The 24,578-nt window shown below is 28.4% G+C and overlaps 5 protein-coding genes across 12 annotated transcripts; 2 read left to right on the forward strand and 3 right to left on the reverse strand.

The window, feature by feature from the left end:
* The first annotated feature begins 349 nt into the window (after window positions 1–349).
* Window positions 350–3,445, forward strand: eco (Establishment of cohesion). Its single transcript, XM_017903352.1, has 6 exons — window positions 350–395; window positions 699–2,405; window positions 2,473–2,695; window positions 2,771–2,944; window positions 3,012–3,217; window positions 3,322–3,445. Exons 2-6 carry the CDS (start codon window positions 724–726, stop codon window positions 3,443–3,445), a joined length of 2,409 nt encoding a protein of 802 aa, XP_017758841.1. The 5' UTR covers window positions 350–395; window positions 699–723.
* An 857-nt stretch (window positions 3,446–4,302) lies between these two features.
* On the reverse strand, window positions 4,303–7,187 carry LOC108549779 (probable ATP-dependent RNA helicase DDX43). Its single transcript, XM_017903295.1, has 10 exons — window positions 6,951–7,187; window positions 6,330–6,536; window positions 6,023–6,241; window positions 5,829–5,955; window positions 5,601–5,766; window positions 5,294–5,536; window positions 5,068–5,215; window positions 4,750–4,991; window positions 4,520–4,682; window positions 4,303–4,434 (listed from the first exon to the last, which is right to left on the reverse strand). Exons 1-10 carry the CDS (start codon window positions 7,185–7,187, stop codon window positions 4,303–4,305), a joined length of 1,884 nt encoding a protein of 627 aa, XP_017758784.1.
* Window positions 7,188–8,625: 1,438 nt separating this feature from the next.
* LOC108549804 (cytochrome c oxidase subunit 6B2) lies at window positions 8,626–11,625 on the reverse strand. Of its 6 annotated transcripts, none has more exons than XM_017903334.1 (3): window positions 11,536–11,625; window positions 9,004–9,120; window positions 8,626–8,917 (listed from the first exon to the last, which is right to left on the reverse strand). In XM_017903334.1, the coding sequence occupies exons 2-3, from the start codon at window positions 9,111–9,113 to the stop codon at window positions 8,749–8,751; spliced, it is 279 nt and encodes a 92-aa protein (XP_017758823.1). In that variant the 5' UTR covers window positions 9,114–9,120; window positions 11,536–11,625; the 3' UTR covers window positions 8,626–8,748. The 6 variants fall into 6 exon arrangements, with proteins under 6 accessions (XP_017758823.1, XP_017758824.1, XP_017758825.1 ...); XM_017903335.1 differs by having other exon boundaries at window positions 9,004–9,123; XM_017903336.1 differs by lacking the exon at window positions 11,536–11,625 and adding an exon at window positions 11,375–11,529.
* A 606-nt stretch (window positions 11,626–12,231) lies between these two features.
* On the forward strand, window positions 12,232–18,737 carry Caper (RNA-binding protein 39-like protein Caper). 3 transcript variants are annotated; one of them, XM_017903322.1, is made up of 9 exons: window positions 12,232–12,370; window positions 12,453–12,526; window positions 14,908–14,972; window positions 16,452–16,763; window positions 16,963–17,170; window positions 17,250–17,516; window positions 17,601–17,776; window positions 17,847–18,017; window positions 18,246–18,737. In XM_017903322.1, exons 2-9 carry the CDS (start codon window positions 12,473–12,475, stop codon window positions 18,541–18,543), a joined length of 1,551 nt encoding a protein of 516 aa, XP_017758811.1. In that variant the 5' UTR covers window positions 12,232–12,370; window positions 12,453–12,472; the 3' UTR covers window positions 18,544–18,737. The 3 variants fall into 3 exon arrangements, with proteins under 3 accessions (XP_017758811.1, XP_017758809.1, XP_017758810.1); XM_017903320.1 differs by having other exon boundaries at window positions 12,232–12,526; XM_017903321.1 differs by having other exon boundaries at window positions 12,232–12,526; window positions 16,966–17,170.
* Window positions 18,738–20,382: 1,645 nt separating this feature from the next.
* Window positions 20,383–22,600, reverse strand: LOC108549780 (2',5'-phosphodiesterase 12). Its single transcript, XM_017903297.1, has 6 exons — window positions 21,768–22,600; window positions 21,536–21,675; window positions 21,164–21,450; window positions 20,938–21,090; window positions 20,748–20,868; window positions 20,383–20,645 (listed from the first exon to the last, which is right to left on the reverse strand). The coding sequence occupies exons 1-6, from the start codon at window positions 22,598–22,600 to the stop codon at window positions 20,383–20,385; spliced, it is 1,797 nt and encodes a 598-aa protein (XP_017758786.1).
* Between the last annotated feature and the right edge of the window lie 1,978 nt (window positions 22,601–24,578).

The raw sequence follows: 24,578 nt of genomic DNA on the forward strand, positions 1-24,578 counted from the left end.
CATAATTTAAGAAATTTAACTTTAATGGTGCCACATATTTTGCTGTGACATATTTAGTACCTTTTATGTTTATACTATCGGGACATAATTTTGACTGAAGTTTCCGATCACCCTATATATAGTTCCAGATGAGAATAAAAGAGCGCGAAAGCACAGTAAAGAAACGGAAACTTTTTAGCGGTTTTGGATCGTCGGTTGTTATGCGAGTGAATTAAATTCTTTTGAAGAAAATTGTATTATTATATGTAACTATTATATAAATATATAGAAATCTGATATGGTAATAAACGTATAACGTGATATGCATCGAAGTATTTAAAAAATTAATAAAAACGAACAAGAATAGAAACAGCTTTACATTTTTAATATCGTACGATTTATTTGTGCTTATTTAGGTTAGTTTATCTATTTACTATATATATCTACAAATTTATTTTACTTATTCCTATTAATAATAATTCATACTAACATAATATTCTGATTATACTGTAGTCCGTTTGAAAAATATATTTTTTTTTTTAATAATTTATACGATTATAATTAATATACCCTTATATTAGGATTAAAACAATATTATTGTTATTATTTTATGACAAATGAATGTAATACATTAAAGTGTAAAAATTAAATCATGATAGTAATATTCTATATTTAATTTTAATGATTTTATCTAATTTTTTTCTTTTTTTAATTTCTAGAATACTTACTAAAAGTTATTAGAACATGTCTGTGGATAATGTATCAGGAGAATCATTGTATACTCCACGTAGAGTTCAAAAATGTTTGTTTGGATCAGGTGGAAGTTCAAGGAAAAAGAAGATTTACAAAATTCAAAGAGATTCAAGAATTACAGGCAGTTTATCCGGAGAAGAATCAGATTTGGGACCCATGTCACCGTTAGCACTTAGCGATCAAAGCCCAAGTAGTTGTAATAGTTCTCCAAAACTTCCTCTTCTTTCTCCAAATTCTATACCTAAGAGATTGTCTTTGTCATTTAATAAGCATGCATCTTGGGATCAGATTTCATCAAGTATATATAAGAGAAGAACAAGTGATCATACTCAGGTATCTTTAAAGAAAGCAATTCAAGCTGTAAAACATTCTTCACAAAAAGAAATATTACCAGATTCACCAAAATCTCTGTCAAATTCTCCATTGAAGAATTCAAACAAACAATCTCCAAACCAAACAGAAGTAGATATGCAAGAAGCAATACCACAAAGACAATTTGGCAAAGAGTTACTAAATAATACCATAGAAACTCCACATAAATCTGGTAGTCCAGAAAACAAATTAATAACACCATTGACTTCTGAAAACAAAATGATTTTGTTACCAAAATTACATAGACGCAAATCACTTAATATACTCGATATAATTGAAAATTCACCTGAAAGAAAAGAGAATATGTTAAAGAGACATGCTCTTGAAGAGTTAGGAAATACAACTACAAAATTACTAAAAACAGATGAAAATCATTCAGTGCCAAAAGCTAGAGCAGCTCTATTTCAAGATAAAAATTATGAATCAAAATTGAAAAACATAACATTAAGTACTAAGAATTTTTATAGTAATTCTGAAATAAAAAGAAACTATAAGATCATGTCTGAATTAGCAGAGCAAAAACAACAAGGAAGTTCTACAGGGCATTTACCTTATTATAGAAAATCTACAAAAAGATATAAAATAGGAGGAATTAATGCTGGTGTATCTCATGGTATTAAAAAACCAAAAGCAAATTTAGATACTACAAAGAAGAATAATACACAACATATTATAAATATACAGGAAGATTTATCAAAAGAAGTAAAAATGGAGGAAACAGAAATTTTAAATACATTACAAGTAGAGGAAAGTCCATCACCAGAAATTGACTTTAATAAACGCTTTTTTAAGATTAAAAAGTCATCAAAGAGGAATTCTGCAGCTATAGTAACGATAAATAATAATGTTAAATTAAAAGTTGAATCAGATGGTAAAATGGCATTAAATAAAAAAAATGGAAAGCAAGGTCATAAACGACAAAAACTTATTGATATCTCTTTTGATGCAACTGATTTGTCAGTAGATGAACCAGAATTGGAAGCCACAATAGAAAAAGATAAAGTGGCTAATATATTAAAAACCTTGGAAGATGATTGGGCTGATGATGATTATGACATTATGGAAGTACTAACTAATGAAAGACTTGAACATATTTCACCATTAAAGCCAGTAGCAATATTGAATGATATTACTATGTCACCAGCTAGTGAACTTAGTAATATGACTTCAATTATGAATATTAAGGACATTAGTACACCAACACTTCCTAAAAATATTCCTTTGGACAACTATGAAGATACAACACAACAAAAGTATTATCCATTATTTATTAAGGGCTACTCTTCCAATAAAACGTTTAAGTAAGCAAAATATTTAAAATATTTAATTATTTTTTAAATTATTTCTCATAATTTTGTGATTTTCTAGTGAAACTAGTAAAAAATCAATACATAATGCAAAAGAAAATATAAATTGGCAATTATCTATAAAACTAAATGGTAGTGATAATCAATACCAATTGGATGCAGGGCAAACAAATTTTGGAGCAACACAATGTACTGAATGTGGTGTCGTATATCAAATAGGCGATCCAGAAGACGAAAATGCTCATCTAAATTATCACAATAACAGAAAAAGTTTAAAATTTCCCGTATGTCTAATCTCCACCGCGTAACTCGTAGATGCAATATATCGAACATTTCACAACTAGAATACTTACTTTTAGGGATGGAAATCAGAACGTGTAATTATGGAAGATCCATTTACATCGAGTCGAATAATTTTAGTAGAACCAGGTGACTCAAAACTATGTTGGAAAAAAGTAACAGAAGTTTTAACATATGTAGACAGAGATTTAGGATTAGTTGATACAAAATTATCAAATTATGAACAGAAAAAAGTAATAAAAAAAAGCAATTTTCTTGTTTGATAAATATTATTTTGTTTTAATAGAATTTATTTTTTAGGTGTACTTATATATAAGAGACAAAGCCATCATAGGAGTGTTAGTTGCAGAACATATAACGACTGCACACCGTATGATACCCGAATTATTAGAGTTAGATTGCTGTACAGCAGAAAGTAGTCCTGCTAAGTGCGGCATAAATGTTGTATGGACAGATTTAAATCATCGTAAACAAGGCATAGCTACTAAATTGGTAGATGTATTAAGGTGAATATTTATATTAATAAATAATTTACTATATTATTATTATCATTATTACGTATAATTATATTAAATAAAATATTATCAATAATTTTTTTTATCTATTTCAGAGCTCAATTTTATTTCGGTTATATAATGTCTGTAGATGGCATAGCATTTTCAATTCCAACTCCAAGTGGTAAAATATTTGCCGAGAAATACACGAAAACACGGAATTTCAAAGTTTACAGTTAAAATTTGATGTCAGTTTATAAAAAAAAATATATTAAAATTTATGGTGATAGTATTGTTCATTTGTTATAAATTTATGTGAAATAACATTGTCACACAACTTATATCAATACGTTTTATATTTGCAGAGGATTTATTTATTTTTTTATTGTTTCAATTATTTTTAGTTCATTGAATAATTACAAAATTTTTGCCAAGTTTGCTTTTGAATTTTGTATATGATGTAAATTGCATTTTATAGTTTATTACTTTTCAACAAAGTATAAACATTTTAAAAGATTTTAGTATTGCTATTACTCCCATAGGAATATATTTTAGGGTGTTTAAATTGCTTGATATTTTATTACTGTACAAATTTAAATATTTATAAATAAGTATTGTCAGACAGATAATAATTTTTATATTTGAATGAATATGAATTAAATATGAAGACATTTATATACTTTGGTAATGTAAGTATAAACAAGAAAAATTTGTTTATAAATTGTTTAATAATGTTTCGTATTTTCGTACGGATTTGTATAAGCAATTTTTTGTTTTAAATTAAACATTTTTTATGTTAAATAATTGTAATGGGAAAATATTAAAAAATAGCATTATGTATATATGCTATATAAATTTTTTTGATATTTTTATTCCTTTTATACTAAAGATATAAATGATTGACGAAGTATCGTCTCTTATAAAATATTTTGAAAATTATTTTTAAAATAATAACTATTAGCTTAATACATTCATTTTAAAGGAAAAAAAAAGAAATTATATGCAAAATAATTTTTGTAATAAAGATGAACTTAACTAACCTAAAAATGTTAGGAACATACGTACAAATATGTAAATGTAATAATTAATATCAGGAACTACCATTTTTTATTACTTCTTCTGTATGAACGATCACCTCTGTCTAAACGTTCAAAATGCTTCTCACTTGCTCGTTTTTCTTTCCATACCTCATACCTATTGGCCATCTGGTATAATTCTTCAAGTACTTCCTATGAATATACAATTTTATGTCTATAAAATGTCTATAAAAGTTTTCATATAAATATATAAGTATATACGTATATTATAACACACTTGATTAGCTTCTTCCAAAATATTAATTAATTCTTTTGCATGAGACCAGTCTTTTCTCGTCATAAAAGTAATACTTTCACCTGTGCGTCCTGCACGGCCGGTGCGACCAACACGATGAACATATTCTTCTATATCTCGTGGGAAATCATAATTTAATACATGCCTAAAAAACTTTTTGTAAATACATTTAGAATTTAGATGAAATTTTAATATATATAAAGTAGACATACGTAACATCTTCAATATCGATGCCTCGACTGGCAACATCGGTTGCTAATAATATTTGAACTTCGCCGGTTTTTAAATCTTCTAACGCTTGTTCTCTATCAGATTGTTCTCTTCCTCCATGTATGCTTTGGCAATTAACGTTCTGTAAAGCTAAATCACTCGATACATCATCAACCTTAGTCTTCTTTCCAAAAAATACTATTACTTTATCAGTAGAAACCATGTCACGAAAGAAACGATACATCTGTTAAAACATAAATAGTTAATACTGCATATATTTCTCTCAAAACACAATTCAAATTTTTTATAACTGTAGTAACCATATCTGTCTTGTCTTCTTCATCAATAATATAAACTTTCTGTATTACTGTGTGTACAGTAGCTAAATCAAGGGATCCAACAAAAACTTGTATTGGATTTTTCATATATGATTGAGCTAAACGCCTAACACCTTGAGGCCATGTAGCACTAAAATACAAACATATTCATGTTGTCTTTTCACTATATATAATTCAATATTTTCAATAAAAGAAAAGTTGTATGTACCTTGTCATAACTGTTTGTCTATCTGGCCTTATATCTAACAAAGTTTTTCTAATTTGTGGCTCAAATCCCATATCAAGCATACGATCTGCTTCGTCTAAGACGAGATACGTGACTGAGGAAATATTTAAAATATTTGCTTCTACAAGGTCATTCAGCCTACCAGGTGTTGCAATAACTATCTCCACACCTTTTGTTACCACATTAACTTGTTTTTTACGACTTCCACCTCCATAGACACATACCCTTTAATAGTGTATTACTTACAGATTACAGCTTTCAAAATAAAAAATATGTGAATTTTACTTACGCTTTTATATCACGATAAGAATATTTGTTTACTTCTTTTTCAATCTGTAATGCCAGTTCTCTGGTAGGAGCCATAATAAGAACATTAGGTCCAGTCCGCTGTGATCTTGGTATTTGTTGACCCTCAATATGAATCAAAGAAGGCAGTAAAAATGCCAATGTTTTTCCTAAACATATCAACAAAATAATGTGCAATTTATAGATTATATGTAATAACATTATAATATACCTGTTCCAGTTTGTGCAATTCCAATAAGGTCTTTGCCACTAAGAAGAATAGGCCAAGCTTGACATTGTATTGGACTTGGCTTGGTGAATTTTTGATTTCTAATTTCTTCAAGTATTTCAGGATAATCCTATAACATTTATATTTAAGTAGTGTACCTTTCTTTCAGAAATATTTATTTAAATATTTCTATTTACTTCAAAAGCTTGTTCAAATGTCTCAACAGGATTAGGTATTTTTAATTGCTCAGAATCTTTTTCTTGGTCATCAAACATATATTTTACTTCTATATTATTGTTTATTTTCCGGATATGAGCTACTTGCTCCACTGTCATGTTAGTAACTGCTGGATGCTCTTTGTAAAAATTTTTAATAATAGAAGTACATTTTGCCCACTTTTCTTTTTGAAATTCATCCTAATCAAAAGAACAATTTAGAAATAAATAAATATGTTAACTTTATCTTACACAGCTATATTTATATATTCTTATGAAAAGAACTTACACATCTTTTGCTAGCTAAAGTCCAATCAAAATTGGTAAAATCAATTTGTGTTTTATCATTTTGCTCTTTTTCCTCATTTTCTAATTTTTGTCTTGTGTATGGAAAATCTTTTAAAGATTCTTCTATCAAATTCTTAGCTTGTTGTTGTGCTTCTTTGGTTCCAATTATACTCACAGATGTAGTATCATTTCCAGTTGATCTATCAACCTATGATAGTTAAATTATTATTATGTAATGAATTTGTTCCTTTAAGGTTTTATACATGCAACAAATTTTAAATACAAATTTTTGAATAAAAAGATTATCACATAAAGATTTTATTTTCTAAGTATTGAAGATGATATGTATATTAAATATTAATATAAAGAAATAATTATATATTTTTGGTAAAATATAACTAATACATATAATTCTTAACATTCAAGATACAAAAATCTACATAAAAGCATCAATATAAAATATTATGCATTATAATGTCATATATTAGATATTTTAATTAACTTATGTTTACGATAAATATCAATTAAATATTATAATTTATAAAAATTATATTAAATAATCATTTTATAAAAATATTTTATAAAAATAAGAAAAAGCAAATAGTATTTAGTTAATTCTTACATGAATTTTAGTATTTGTTTTATCCTGTAGTTCTCTAATATTACTTCCACTTCTACCAATTAATTTTCCAACTTTCTCAGTATCAATTTGTATTATAAACTTTTCAAATTTGTTATCCAAATTGTTATAAACAGAATTTGAATGCTGATCCTTTTTTTGAAAAGAATTACTTTTATAATTATTTCTTCTATCATTATACCTTGAATATAATCTTTCGTGATTTTGTTGATAATCCATTATGCAGAGATAGCTGTAGGTATAAAAATATTTTAATAACACAATCGTCGTAATTTTATGAATTATTTTTACACAACCATTTCATAATATAAAATAAATTTAAGGTACGGTAAATTGAATAATATAATTTATTTTTTAAAAATTCGTAATATTTTTAATACCTTTCTATAAAACTAATTCTTGAAGAGCTAACACAGGATTACAACCTTTCTAGAGGAAAACCTGTAACCAAAGAAGATTCTCACCGCGGTATGAATAACTTACGGCATTCTGTTATGGCAATACGTTCTAATAGTTTCGAATAAATCATCAATAATTTTTATTATCTAGCATATATAAACTCAAATAATGAATTTAATTAGTTCAAAATTATACAAATATTTTATGAAACATTTGAATTAGTATGTCAGTAAGAAAATCTTTTCTGAAATCTAATATTATTTAACGTACTCACTTTCTCATTTTTTATAAATTTTAATCCGTTTACTTAATATTAATTTTTGAATCAAGTTCCTATATCTTATGAGTTTTTAAAACATTAAGCTTTTAAAAATAAAATATAACGTTTGTATATACGCAATTATGTCTCATTTATATTTTATAGCATAGTGTAAAAATTCTGATCAATGTCAACAAATTTTAATATAAGAGCATAAACCTTATTTGTGAATAAAAGGGGCTTTGCCTATTCCTACACAATGTTTTATTAAAAAATAGAATAAGAAAGAAGAATCATCCCATCAAATCTCTTAATAGTTAAAACTAAATATCTGCGTAACGTAATTAGGAATCCTCTATTTTGTGGTTCTATGGATATAAATTGTTACACTATGGGACTATTAGCCATAGTTATAAATATGAATATTCTCTTGTTTACCGAAGTATTCATTGCTTTAACTTAAATTTAGGTTTATATATAATTTAGACTCTAATTTAGGTTTATAGATATATGACAAATGCTTCTTTAGAATAAAATATCGACGCGCGACATTGTCATGCACTTTAGTCATGATTAAGTAAAGTTCGTATATAATTATTTTATGAGTTATGTAAAAAGTATTAAAAAATAATTTAATTGTTAATATAAATAAATATCAAACATCTTATTATATTTATTTTTGTGCGCGAACTGTGTTTGTGATAAATTAATTTAACCATTTCGCTCATTTTTATTATAAACTACTAAATTCTTTAACATATGACATTTAATGAAATATTTAATAACTTATGCAATACTTTTGCTTTTACATTATTTTATGTAATGAAAATTATATATACAAAAAAAGGTATAAGAATTTCAGATTTGAGGTTAATATGAAATTTCACGAGCATCAGGAACATAATTTTTAATAAGAGAAATTTCTTATAACTTTTATTTATATGTAACAATTAAGGTAAAATCAAAACAATATTGATTAACAAAAGTGAGTAGAAATTAAGCTATCATTAATTTATTTATCATTACTGTATATATCTATTACAAACAGGAAGATAAGGTTGCAAACTCCTGTTATCATGTAGATAGTACGGCTAGAGGGGCAGTTATGATGCCTCTGATATATTATATAGTTTTTGGGAACGTTCCTTCTGCTATTTGTTCAGTCCACCTTTCTACCCAAACAATTGGGCATATTGCAGTGTAGACTTTTTTAAAATATTGACATGCATCGTGTTCTTCACCATGCTGCTTTTTGCAACGTTGAAAATCCACAAAACTCACATAACAATATCTGTATTTGAGATAAACAGAAATAAATAATTTCACACCAATACTTAACAGGTATTAAATTATAATACTAATTTGTTTTCTGTTTACCTTGTCTGATTTTGATTTGGGAATCTTGGGTCATATGGTGCTGTCTGTGGTTTCAAATCGCTGGGAGGATCTATTGTTGTCTCAGAACCAAAGCCTGAATACTTAACCATACTGTTGCTGCTTAACAAGTTAGAAGTTACTTAATCTATTATATTTATTAAAAGTGCTACAAACTGTCACCCTCCCTTTTTCCCACAAGGCAAACTCTTTACATGTTTGTCTCTCGCTTTAGTCCGTTTGTCTCTTGCATCACTTAATACACTATCACAAACAATTGCTTCCTCATTGTAGTTTTCATTTTCATTCTTGTATTACATTAATAATGCTCTTTAAGTTGAAATATTTAATAATTTGATTCTATATATTTATAATTTCTGATTAACATATACTGTACATTCTATCTAGTACTTCAAAAAAAGAATTTTCTTAAATTTGCATACATTTCTACAGTTTTTTTTCTTTTTGTTAGATAAGGAAAAGCTTTACTTCAAAGCTTTCTTGAACTTTAATTAATTTTAGTATAAGTGGAGGTCTTTTTAAACTTGGTTAATAGCTGTTCTTCTATACTTAAATGCAATCATATTGTAATTAAAAGAACACAGCATCTTTTGAAAGCACATTCATTGTAGATAAAATGAAGTAACAAAATGGAAAATAGTAAAAACTAAAATCAGCTATTTAACCAATGGTCTTGTATTGTCTTCTTCCTGACAACAAACTTCTCTGTATTTTTTCACTTCAGCCATGTAGAGTGACCAAGCATCCTTAGGTTGTTCAACAGTTTGTTCAGTCTTTGGTTTAGCAACCATACCAGTTTTTAAAATTCTACCTCCTCGCCTCTTTCCTACCATTAAAGGTGGAGGAACAACAGTTTTCTCTTCTAAAACAGAAGTCGTCGGTTTTTGTGCAGGTTGCATTTGTTCTTGCATTTTCTTAAACATTTCCATAAAGCTTCCATCATTCTTAAAGGCATTAGATTGTGGAGGAACAACTGGATGTGATACAGTTGTTTCTGTGTTATCTTCAGCAGTATCTGATTCATACGATGGTGCTCTATGATATCTGCGGCTTTCTCGACCTCTATGTCTATCTTTACTTCTATTACGACTACGACTACGTCTTCTATCTCTGGAACGTGACCTTCCTCTTGATCTAGATCTTGATCTGTCTCTTCTAGAATACTTCCGTGATCGATCTCTATCTCTGTCTCTCTCTTTATCTCTATCCGGAGATCGAGATCGTTTATGCGATCTACTTGGTGGAGATTTTGAAATACTGCGTCTTCTTCTACGTCTGTCCTGTGGTGAATCATTACGGGAAGTTCTACTGCTTCTATACTCCGAAGGTGAAGGTGATCGGCGCGACGACATTCTGTTTTTGTACCCATCATATGTTGTATAACTTGCACTGTACATAGGAGGCGAAGGCGGAGCTGGTGGTGAATCTGTATTGGACTTGGAACTGCGTTCATGCCGCTTTGAATCCATTGTTGCGCTTGTGTGCCTCTCACGCCAGGCTGAATGGACAGATGGACACCTATAAGGATAGAAACTGCCTTCTATGAGTACACAGCTCATTTTTCCTTACCACGCCTTTATCTGATTGGTTTTAAATGTACGCGTTTGCAAGAGACAAGCGGATTTATAGCGAGAGATCAAAATGTATTTTAATTGCCATTAACATAAAAAGAGTTCAATCAAAGCTAGGATTTAACTTGGGCAATTTCTATATATAAGAAATTCAGTCAATTGCTTATTAGTCTATTTGATATATATTACGAAATCCAGCTTTGATTAAGCCCTTATTAACACATATCTCAATATTTTATTACAAGTACTAATTTCTAATAAATATTATATTTTCATAAAACAGTTTCCTGTTGTTATATAATTCTACAATTCTTGTATTTTACTATATAGTAAAAATACTTATAATATTTTTAACAACATTGTGATTTATATTACTTAAGATAATCAATTTAAATCAATTGATAATAGGACAAGGATATAACAATTATATTCACTTACAAGAAAAAAATATATGAATTAATATATGATATCTTAGAAATTAATGTAAAACGTAATTTCGATATTAATTAAAAAGTTGTTAAAAATTTAGTCACATTAAATTACAATAAAATATGTATGATATGGATTTTTGTTTTGATACTGCAAAAAAAGAAATTGACAAAACGAAGAATAGTTTTATTATTCTCCGACATATTATACTATATACTTTTTTATAACTTTTAGCAAGATAATTAACTAAGAAAAGCAAAAGTGAATAGGAGGGAGGGAGAGAGAGATAGGCAAACAGAAAGAAAGAGAGAGAGAGAGATAAAAGAATATGAAATTTGAGAGAAAACCCTTACCCAAAACTAAATAAGATTTTCAATTAGTGTATATATCAGTTTTCTTAAAAACATACGTAATTATAAATTAAAGTTTCTTTAAGACTTTCTTAAATATATCGTCGATTATATTAGTTGCCTAAATAGTTTATAATAACACGAAATATCTTTATATAAAATACCTTAATCAGCCGTGCGATTGAAAACAAAATGGCTACTAGGCAAACTGCGCCAAACTGTTACGTCATGCATGTGTGCTAGAACAAAGTTGAATCTGATTCTGGGGAAATGTACTCTAAAATCAAGTACATGCTTCCAAATTTCTCCAACAGAGTTCGCTCAAATTTTAGTTATTTAATTCTGTAGGAAAAAGAATTTCTTATTAGTCACCAAAAAAAAACGTTATTAAATTATTTAATATTACAAAATGACGTAACTAATATTCGAAACAGCTTTTTTATTGATAATTGAAAAGTGTAAATTTTAAAAACTAGTTTTAAACTTTACGTATAGTTTTATATATCTATATAGTGGTATAAATGTTTATTTCACGTTGATAACTAAAATATACTTTTCATAATTATTTTCGATAAATATATACACTAAAATGGTTTGTCATACATACATTTTTCAAATTACTAAACTGTCATACTTCATTTATTTATCTTAATATTCATAAATTTGTATTCTTGAAAAATAATGTTATTTGAAAAGATTTTAATAATACGTTTATATACACATAATAAATAAGGAATATGAAAATTATCAAGAAAATATTAAAATACCTGTATCTAGGGATATTTTAAAAAATTGTATCGAAAATCTGGAATTAGATCGAGACAGTATTACGTTCAACATTTCCGTAAGGGTGGCGCTTAGTTCGTATATTCACATCCGGTCTTCCATTTTCTTTTGGTCGTCGTCATGATTGCGTTCTTGTTCTCTCACGTTCGTTATTGATCTTACGTTTTCAGTAACTGTTAAACGTTTGAATCGTGTACGAGCGTTCGTTAGTCTGTACGTTATACAATATCCTCATAGAGTTTTCATTCCGACCACCGTATTTTGGATTATCGAGTGCTAATGCGTGGTATTTCAGAAAGCTCACCGACTCGCGCAATGGCGGAGGATTTGGATGTCGAGGCAATGCTGGAGGCGCCATATAAGAAGGGGGTAAGACTTAATTTTTTTTTCTTTTTCTGTGTGTCTCGGTTTGTTCCTTCGAGATCCTGATTTATTTTATCCTATAAAGTCAACCTAATCTCAACGCGCAAGAATTCAATACGGTGCGTACCGTTCTGGGTATGTTCTGTCGTGTTGCGTTCGAGAAAAAATGAATCGTCCTTTCCTTCCTGTAAATACATGTAGAACAAAGTACGCCCTTGTCTCATACCAACTATTGATCAATACCTCCGTTTTCTGTACTTATAGATGGTACGTAACATGTACCCTCGCGCTCGTAGGATGTTCGGCAGCGAGTTCCTAGAATGCACTTGAAATACGAGGTATTAAGAAAAGCCATCACTAACATCATTTTTACTTAATTCTTTTTTCTTTATTTATTTCTGATTTTTTTTTCTAATTTTTTTCTCAGAAATCGTAACGTTTATTATTTACGACGTAGATAGAATTGCTACTGCCACCATTTTACGATTATAAAGAGACAAAAAATACACATGCAAAATGAACATTCTTTCTATTAATTTATTTAAAAAGACAAGAAAAAATATAACAGTTGAAAAGATGGATTTGTTAGGTGCTGTTCTGCCATGTGCCATGCTATTATATTGATTTTCATGACATGTATATGTGTGAAAAAATAAATCAACTGGTTTGTATAAGCATCAAAAGCCTTTTGTATATAGAATCAATAAACACATTGTCTATGGTATTTTTTGCAGTAGAGGAGCATAATTTCTACTGATTCCTACTAGGTATCTTTTGCATTGTTAATGTTTTATTGTTAGGTGGACCAGTAAAGGTATTCATCAGATTTTAGAATATTAAGCACTCCCATATTGCCTTTGTTTTCTTTTAATTCATAGGAATCTTATTTATTCATCTTTCTTATAATCATATATTAATTCTTCTTTTTAAGGGAATTATACATTGATGTAATTATCTAAGATCAATAAAATTAGGAGGACAGTGGTATTAATGAAGAATTGTATTTTAATTATTATAAGTATTTGTGAAATTAAACTAGAGAAGATATGTATATAACATAAGATCCACAATATATTTCTTATTGAAAATATTACATTCTTTCCAAATAAGGACAAGTGTAATAATCAAATTTAATTTATTAGCAATTTATTTAGCAACTTCAGATTACTGAATATCTCTTCAGTATATAAAATATGTTTTTAATAACATCTAAAAACGCATATTATGAAGTCTACTTTTTTAATCATATAGTAGACTTATTTCTAATTATGTGATTAAAATTAACAATAATTCACTAAGATGCTTATGGTGTTCTCATTCATTGTAATGCTTATAATTTTTCATCAACACAACATTGCCTCATCTTAAATTTGAAAGTACATCAGTATGGTACTTCACAAACAAAATGCATGGTAAATTGGCAAGCAGGAAATAAATTATGTGATACAAATGAGAAAATGTTTTGATATTGCAGTCAAAATTACTGAAGATTGTTAATTGTCTTAAGAATCAATGATAGTTTGAAAAAAATAACATTAGTAACATATATGTGTAACACCATTGCCATCATTTCATTGCATTAATGCCATATACCATGTGTATGTTCGCTTTTAATCATGTGAAACATTTTCTCTATATGGCTAAATCATCTTGTGATATATCTACTGGAAGCTGCGAATGATCGTTGATCGTTTTGTTCCTATTACGAGATAGTTAAATCAGTTATACATGCAGGGGCTGTAGGTTAGCAATTAGGGTTCACATCTCGTGTTACATTAAAAACGTACTGTCTTTGATGAGGGCTCTCTTTTGCAGAAGAAAAAGGATGTGTGGTTGGCCATTGGTAGTTTAAGACCAAGGCATGCTCAACCCAAGATTGCAATGCTTTCCTAAAACCCGATAAAACGATTGGTAAGTTTGAGCCAGGTGTATGCGAGGCGTCGCAACACTATGCTCGCCCCGTCTCTTTCTCTCTCTCTCTCTCTCTCTCTCTCTCTCTTTCTCTCTGTCTGTCTCTCTCTCTTTCTTCTCTGTGTCCTCATCTCAGCCCCCTCAGACCGATATAATCTACCTGGAAAAAGAGAAAGAGCACGAGAGTGCACCACCGTCCAGCAGCAAATAGATCTTCGATAACAGTGTACAAAGGAGAGTTGTCTACATGGTTATAAAAAAAGAAAAAGAAAAAAGAAAAGATTAACAGAAAACAGAATTTCATTATTGATATATTTTATTTTTAAACTACTGTCAAAATTTAAATTGTACAATATGTACACAGTTTATCTTTATAAAATTTACTAACGTTCTATGATTTGCTTTTTGTCCCCTTGTTCGCGCGTCCCTGCCACATCGGCTGGCTGGCATGGCATTCAACTGTTTGCTGTTCGTAGGAGCAGGACTCCTCATCCAAAGACAAATCTTCCAAGGAGAATGGGTCTAGCCGTAAATCATCTGGGTAAGTATATTTCGTATATCGTAATTAATTTACATAATAATTTGTGCTCACTACCAGATTTGATATTTAATGGTTAGAGCAATTTTAATGTTTATAAAATTACAGTAATTTCTAGATAAAGAAATTATTTTCATTACGTTTTCTTGCCAATAACGTAAATAGTGGTAAAGGGTACTTAAATCTTACATAAGTGAACAGTGATAAACGAAAATAACAATTTATGATGTTGTTGAACATATCTTATTGGTCTATTATTATTTAGTTTTGTTAATCCCGCATGTAACGCTTTAGCTTGTTTCTCTAGATATAGATGTAATATGATCGCCTTCGTCGTTCGAAATTTCACGCAAAATGATACTGTAACTGGGTTAACTGATAACGAATGCATTCGTTCCATGATTGCTTATCTAGAAAGTACTGTAATCCGGATGGAAAGTAGTAGGGAGCACAAAATAAATAAATGATATTTTAATTATTTTATTTTCTGCTAAATTATTATTGACTTTTTTACATAATGCTATCGTAATAGAAATTTCATGCAGTAATAAAAAGTAGGCAAGTTTAAACAAAAATTATATCTTCTAAGAAAATTATATCTTCTAAAGAAAGTAAGTGGATTGGATTCTTTTAAAAGCTCTTGTCCTAGATGGTAAAAGAAATTAATAATTAAATAATTAAGTAATTATATTAAATAATTTATTTATGTTAGAGTTAAATTTTATTCCAATCCTCTTATGTAACATGATTTATAATACAATAAAACATGTGTGTCCATAAATAAACTACTTTGTCTGAACCTTTAGCTTTATTGATTAAAATACACATACAATTGTTTGTGAATTTTTCAAATTAGCCATTTGCTATATACATACAGCTGTTTGAAGTTATATTCTCTTTGTTATAGACCCCATACAATTAGTGTAAATGCTGGTTATTTTCATAATTCCAAAGGTTAGACCTGAAGATGGTAAGTGTTTAGGAAGAATATCTGTACTACAGATTCTGTTAAAAATCTGAAATGTAATAAAAGATAACTAAATAGAGAAAAAAAGTGAAATAGTAACACTTGTACAGATGTTAGCTGTTTCTATACTATATTGATTAAGTTATTTTTACTACATGTGTATCTTTAATTATGCAGTTTAATAGAAAATGATTGATATTAGCTGTATTGACTTGTTTGATTATTTTTATTAATAAAATCATATGAAAAATATGAAACGATAGAAACATTTTAAAGAAATTTTCTTATCACTAAGGGTTCGGATTAATAAGTTGAAATACTATAGCTTAAAAAACCATTCTAAAAATTAAATTTAAAATGGTCAAAATTTATTGTTTGCTCAAATACATAAGTATATATATTTATATAATATAAATGTAATATATAAATATATATATTTATTAGTACGAATTACAGTCATATAAATTTTATTCTAAAAATTTTATGAATTACATCATTATTTCCTTTCTTTACAGAAAGAGCAAACATCGTTCTCGTTCTCGTTCTCGGTCACGAGACCGTCGAGAGAAAGATCGTCGCGACCGCGACAGAGACAGAGACAGAGATCGTGATAGAGACAGAGATCGTGATCGTGATCGTGATCGTCGACGTAGATCAAGATCAAGAGATCGAAGAGATCGTGATAGAGACAGAGATAATAACGATAGAGATAGGGATCGACGGGACAGAGATCGAGATCGAGATAGAAGGAGGAAACGATCGCTCACACCAATTACACTACCCAGAGCAAGACTGCCGTTTGGGAAAGGAGTCAGTCCTCTTGGCATGTAAGTCTGCATGTATTCATTATTTGAAACTTTCATTTTAAAAAGTTCAGGATGACTCAAGGTTGATGTATTAAAAAAATTTTAATTTTTAAGCATGGAAACTTAGAATTCTATTACTTTTGCGTCGTTTTGTATATATCTTTGTATAACGTGTTAAAATATCAATGTCTTTAATTTTTGTATATTATATTTATTTCAGCAGAAATGATGAGCTAACACCGGAGGAACGGGATGCCCGAACGGTGTTCTGTATGCAATTAAGTCAGCGCATACGTGCTCGAGATCTGGAAGAATTCTTCTCTAGTGTTGGGAAAGTTCAAGATGTTCGACTTATCACGTGTAACAAAACAAGACGATTCAAGGGTATAGCATATGTAGAGTTCAAAGATCCTGAAAGTGTCACACTTGTAAGTCAATATATAATCTATATTTAATATTTAATTTATTGTTGATAACTGCATTATTTTCATCCTTTTTTTTTTATAGGCGCTTGGTTTATCAGGTCAGAAACTTCTTGGTGTTCCTATAGTAGTACAACACACTCAAGCTGAAAAAAATCGCATGGGTAATTCCATGCCAAATTTAATGCCAAAAGGTCAGACTGGACCTATGAGGTTATATGTTGGATCTCTTCATTTCAATATCACAGAAGATATGCTTCGCGGTATTTTCGAACCTTTTGGAAAAATCGATAACATTCAATTAATTATGGATCCAGAAACTGGTCGTAGCAAAGGCTATGGATTCTTGACTGTATGTATTAAAAAATACTATAAATTATTTAATTATGAATATTTTATTACTTTCTTTAAAATATGTATATTTATTTTATTGTAGTTTAGAAATGCTGATGACGCAAAGAAAGCTTTGGAACAGTTGAATGGCTTTGAACTTGCTGGTAGACCCATGAAAGTTGGTAATGTTACAGAACGTACAGATCTAATACAAGGTCCATCTCTTCTTGACACAGATGAATTAGATCGAAGTGGTATCGATCTTGGTGCTACTGGAAGGTATAAAAATTACAACAGATAATTTTTACACTTTAATCAATTATTTATAATTATTATTGAAAATCTTTAGGTTACAGCTAATGTTTAAGTTAGCAGAAGGAACTGGGCTTGAAATCCCCCCTGCAGCTGCAAATGCACTAAACATGGCTCCAGTTATGTCAACGCCACAACCACCTCCACAAGCTGCTCCTCCTATAGCGACGCAGTGTTTTATGTTATCGAATATGTTCGACCCGCAGAAGTAAGTTATTGTACTTTTCTTAACATAAAAAGCATATCTGTAGACCTAGTGTTAGTTCTTCCTCTTTCACTGGGGGAATGAATATGCTAAACAAATCATGTTATCTTAAAATGCTCTCGTACATATCGTTATATGTATGTCTAGAAATGATGACATAACACTATATTTAACAACTACATTTTCTTTAATAATTATCTAAAAATTAAGTAATTCAATAATTTATTTTAGTGAAACGAATCCAAATTGGGCGAAAGAAATTCGTGATGATGTCATTGAAGAATGCAACAAACATGGTGGTGTGTTACATGTATATGTGGACCAAGCATCTCCTCAGGGTAACGTTTACGTTAAATGTCCATCAATAGCAACAGCAGTTGCGGCTGTTAATTCGTTACATGGTAGATGGTTTGCTGGCCGAGTAATTACTGCCGCTTATGTGCCAGTTGTAAATTATCATTCGTTATTCCCGGACGCGATGACTGCTTTACAACTACTGGTTCCAAGCGCTCCACGAAGAGGGATGTGATCTTAAACAGTGCAAATGCCAATTACAAATGTGTAAATTCTTATAGTATTACATTTTCTTACTGATACTAAAAGAAAATTTTTGTTACTATAATGGAATCATTTAAGTCATTTCAAGTTGTACAGGTATAATTATCGATCACAGAATATCTGCGTGAAACTTTTCATACATTCATAAAGACAATTACTTTCTTGTTTTGTAAGAGGCTCTCATTCGGTATTATTGATCTTCATTAATTAATATACAATAATATTGAAAAATCATTCACAACACATTTTTAGATGCTTACTAGAAAATGAAAACTAAATTATCCTTCGAATACTTATTTATTAATATAGTACAATGATTTATGAGTATATACGTGTATCCACGTACCAAATTATACTTTAACAGTTTCAGCGTAATAAGATACCGAAAAATTTTGTTGCCTTATTTGTTAGATATAGCAAATGTCTACTTAACTCTTTACTATTATCTGTAATAGTTATAAAATTGAACAATTTTCGATGCTTAACCTGTTAAAGTAAAAATAAATTTTAAGTTAATCGTGAACAAAGTAGCAAGGTTAATAGTTGTAATTCCTATGCAAACATGTGTTGAAGATAGTAATATATACATATAAGAAAGATATATTATAGAACTTTCGTTAAAACATTGTGATCATTAAGAAGTGCACAGTCGAGATTCTTTATCTATAAAAGATAGATGTGTCTATTAACGGAGTAAATAAGCCATTTTTTTTTTTTTTAGTCAAAAGGGGGTCTGTAGGCAATAAATGTATTCAATAAATTTATTTTACTAAAAGTAACAGTATGACGATGAATATGGTTCTCATTATCTTTGAAGGAATAAAGATATTATGGAACTAATATTTTAAGGCACTAATTTATGTAGTAGTTATTCATATATTTATTTAACGATACAAATATTAATGGCCTTTTAATCATAGGATAATTTAATAGATAGCGAGTTTTTAACATCGCAAAACTTAAAAAAAGAACAGATCCGTTTCGAGAGATATTCATCGTGGAGTAGTAATTAATATTTTCTTAAGTATTTTGCAATTTAAGGCAATGAGTACAAATAATGTTTAAAAATCACTTCAATTCTATTTACGCATAGACACTTAGCGTCGTGAAAATTAACGGAACATTTTTAAAACTTCGTATATACAAAATTTAAAAGGGTGTTTTTTAAAGGGTGATCATAATTGCTGTATGCAATTAGATAAATGATAAAGTTTTTTTATTCTTGCAGACCTCAGTTAATTAAAAAAGATAATTTATTATGATAATCTATGTACAAAATTTTGTAAATTATCACTGTTCATTCATATATGTAATAATACTAACTTCATATTATTGAAATGTGAATGTAAACTTCGGTAATTATAAATTAAAAATTAATGTGATAATACCATATGGATGTGAGATCCTCTTCTAGAATACAAATGTAAATGCGCAAACAATATTTCTTCGATATTTGTTCGTTTATACACGTGATAATTTAAGTGGACTGTAGCATACATAAGAGTTTCATTTCTCATTTTAGAATAGAATACAAAGATTATTTTTTAACTATTCGCTGTATGTATCTAACTTAGATTACAAAAGCTATTTTGAAAAACACTGAAAAGTAATTTTATTGTGTACGTTTTATAAAAATTCTACAAAGTTGAAATTATTATTTAATAAATTAATAATAATTGAACATGGCATATTTTTGTACTTTGAATCATATATGATCAGATTGAACCCCTTAAAAAAGAAATAATTACAAAAAGTAATATAGTAGATTTTTAAAATAAATAAAGAAATGTTAAATTAGTAGTACATATTTTTATTTTAACCATTTTAAATCGACACACAATGATAGATGATCACTTGGAAATACTATGGATGGAAGACCTGTATATGTTTTAAGTGTTTCTTTACTTGGTATTGGTATTACTTGTTCAACTGCCAAATAATCTGTTTGATAAAATATATAATCTAAACAACCACTAAAGGTAGCTGTGAAATTAGTGTACTCTGGTATGCCACATGCACTAGATAAATTCAAGTCATGTGTAAGAACTACATCCTGTACCATTTCTGTAGGATCTATAATAAAGTGTAAAAACATTTTATCAATCAGTTTCATAAATTTTTATAAAAATTATAAAAGATAAAAATGATCACATCATAAGATAAAATGAAATTGACCTGCTCTCCAATCACTGTGGTCTTTTGTTATGTAATTTTGGGTCATCAATTGATAAATTCCTTTATCTGGTGTACTATTGAAGTCACCACAATATAAAATACTAACGTTGCATTCCGGGTTCTGTAAGTTTTTATAGTTCATTTGTTATGTTAAGTTTATATTAATCTTCAAATAATTTATTGTTCCTACCTCATTTTTAACTCTCTTTGCATATGTCCGTAAATATAATAAACCATAATATGCTTGTAATAGACGTACGTGATCAGCTATTGGCAGGAAATACAAATGTGTATTACCAATAACTAAGATTTCAGGATTTTCTTTAGACCTAAGTATTAGTATCTGTAATGTGTTATATTATAATTAATTATTAGAAAATATTATTTAATATTAAAATGCAATTGTATTCTAGAACCTGAATGATAGTATTTCTGTTTCCAAATGTTTGTTTTGCATTGTTGTTCTCAATTTTTGACAAAATAATATTAAAATCATCAAGGCTTACACCTTGAGAAATAACACTGTAATCAGAGTACAATTTATCAAATCTGTCTTGATTATAAAATATTGCGAGCCCTTCCCGTAAATCATTCTTTAAATTATATATGCTATCATAATGTAGCACACGTAAAGCCAGTTGCAAATCATTTTTATAAACTGAATTATCTACTTCTTGAAGGCATATTATGTCACTTTTGTATCCTATAGAAATTCAATTCAATATCATCTTTTTTATCTTTCTCATTTTTTAAGTAAATATGAAATATTAATTTAAAAAATAAAATACCCATTAATTCTTTCAAAATTAGTAATTTTCTATAATCCATTGATAAAGCATATAATGGACAATATGGATAGAGTGTTTCTTGAGACAATTGAGTTTCTGAATATATATTTGCCAATATATTATATGAAGTTACTCTGAAACTAACATTTTAATTTCATAATAATGTGATAATACATCAACTATTTAAAATAAACAATTTAAATTAAAAGTTATATTTTTATTTATTACTTACCTTTTACCGGATAGTTTATATTTAGTAAATGCATGTCTAGTTTCAAAAGGACATGAAACAGGCCCATTTTGTACAGCATTATTTGATGTAATTTCTATTATGGGTCCACATTCAGTATCATTTCTGGGTACACACGATATTTTTAATTTACTTCCTATGTCAGACATGCATGGAACATACAAAAAATCCTGTCCTACTTGTATCCATTCTTTTCCTTCATTTTTGTACCACGTAAAAGTTGATTTTAATTTATTTACATTTTTTCCTTCAAATTTGGAAGGGTAAACAGGAAAATCAACTAAAATACTTGATGGTAGTTCTATTTTAGTAATAAAAGGTATATTTTGTCTTAATACATATTCTGTATTAAAAATTATCAATTTTACATTTGATGAATTTTCTAAAATTGTTTTACATGTATCATTATCATCAAGTATAGAAGAATCTCTTACAAATTTTATATGATTATTATCAGTATCATTTAGTAATACACTTAAAGGAGTTTCAAAGTCGCTATGCTTTTTTTGTTTACAATACATTTTTTTCATTACTTGCAAACCAATATTTGTTTTTATTCTTCGAGTAAAATTACTTATAGGCTCATTAATCCTCCTATTAAAATTGAATTGTCTATCAATATTTAAATCGGATTGAACGTAACGTAATGACATGGTGAAGATATCACTTCCTTCTTCGTGTAATAAAATAGCCTCATTCATTTTTAATTTATATACCACTATTGAATGGTTTCTTAAAAATTGTCTATAAACTTTTGTTGCAGACAAAAATGAGGTTAAGTACTTTAAATACAAATTAGATGTAAAAATTAACATTTTACATAAACATCATCCAGTATCTATTTCAGTACGTAGATTTTACAATTTTAACGAAAAACTTTCAATATGAATATTATAAATGATAAGAGTATGAAAATTTACCTTAACAGATACTTTGTTATCGAAAGAACTAAATTGCCATCTTTCGTCATGAAACGAATGTAAAATGTCTATAAAATGTATGTTACCGACAATCGATTATATTAGTTAAGAAGAAAGCCATAACAGAACGTAAAATATAAAGATACGAGAAAGCTTGAATAATAATATATTATAATTGAACAGAAAATGATGTATTACATTATTTGTTAAATTGATCAATATAGATAGTGCATTGCGTCATTTGTCCTCAGGTAAATGCTTTAGTGCACAAATTTTTCATTTATTTCTGATTATTTAAAATTCAATTACAATAATGAGTATGAAAATTGCAAAATTTTCTTCTGTTTCTTTAAATATTTTGGTTAAATTTGAAAGATAAGGACAAAAGTCTTGATAACATATGTGGCATGACATTGATATTTTAATTTTTGTTCAAAACTTTTTTCTTTTCTCGAAATTTCTTTAGGAAAAGTATACAGTTATATGAGAAGTTACGCATGCGTAATAGGTAATTATTTTAATATCAAATAAGGTATAGCCCGCGGATTCATACAACGATATACATAAGTGCACAAGTTTATCATATGTGAAAACTTAAAAGAATATTTATGAAATATACGTACAAAAATTACGCTAATGCTTTAGAAATAGTAAGTAGAATACATGTGCAAATATGTTCATATACTTGTTATACAGTATATTAGTAATTACTTGGGTGGTAAGATTATCATATTTCATATTAATAGCGCCAAAGACTATTCTATTATTATCTATTAACAACAACAAATAAATACATGTTGGATATTATTTATGAAAGAATTTATATTGTAATTTCTAGATGACGAAAATTTTAGTTATGCAGTAGTGATGAAATAGATTCAATATTTTCATAACCTCCAATGATATACTTGGCTATTGGTACTTAATACAATGTAGTAATTTACTGAAAGTATATTAAATTATGCAGTACTACATTGTGTAGCATTGTACGAAATTACAGAATGCTACTTAAAAATGTGTAACACTGTTTAACGATACTCTGCGACGGAACGGTGTAGTATAATATATGTACTGTATATACCGTTTTACGGTACTGTATTCTACTTTGTAGTTACTGTACTATCCTATAGTAGTTTCGTAGATAGTATAATTACAATAAATATATGCCATTATGTTTTATACTTATTAATCAATATCGATCATTCGAAAATTTGTTGGTATTGATAAAATTAGTATCATTATCATTTAAATAGAGCGTTAAGTCTGGTTCGACATCAATTATTTCGCCGAGGTGGCACATTGTGCTGTAGTTGTCATAGTCGTGCCTTCTTTTCTGTTATCGTGTAGGAGTCGAATAAATTATGTAAAATGCTAAGAAGCTGCGTAACAGATCATTGGGTGTCCGAACAAATGGTAATGCCGATTGTATTACAACCATGCCACGCCCTGAATTTTATTTACGGTCTCTAAGTTTGCATGAAGATGTATTATCTCTCTTACATATTACGAAAATCTCTAAAAATTCTAAAAACAAGCTCGGTATTTTTTTGAAATATTACTTCAGGTAAAATGACAATTTTAAAACTTCTGTTTGAAAAACTTCATAAAAGAAAGTTGACGCTCGAAATACTTAGTAAATGAGATTCTTAGAGTATTTGGTAAAAAGCAGTGTATATTTAGTATAATGATAGAACGTGTTGGTGTTTTTCAGAGTCCGGTTCACCATATCGAACTATAAAGCTGTTTCATCTGAATGATCTATCAATTACGTTCAATAGCCAACTGATACGATATTGGAGAAAGAATATATTTTTCAATTTTTTCATTTTCTCTCATACAAACCGGCTTACATTCATCCATTGATGAGGTTTTT

This window comes from Eufriesea mexicana, unplaced genomic scaffold, assembly GCF_001483705.2.
Source record: "Eufriesea mexicana isolate 0111107269 unplaced genomic scaffold, ASM148370v2 scaffold2143, whole genome shotgun sequence".
In the NCBI taxonomy this organism is placed as follows: domain Eukaryota; kingdom Metazoa; phylum Arthropoda; class Insecta; order Hymenoptera; family Apidae; genus Eufriesea; species Eufriesea mexicana.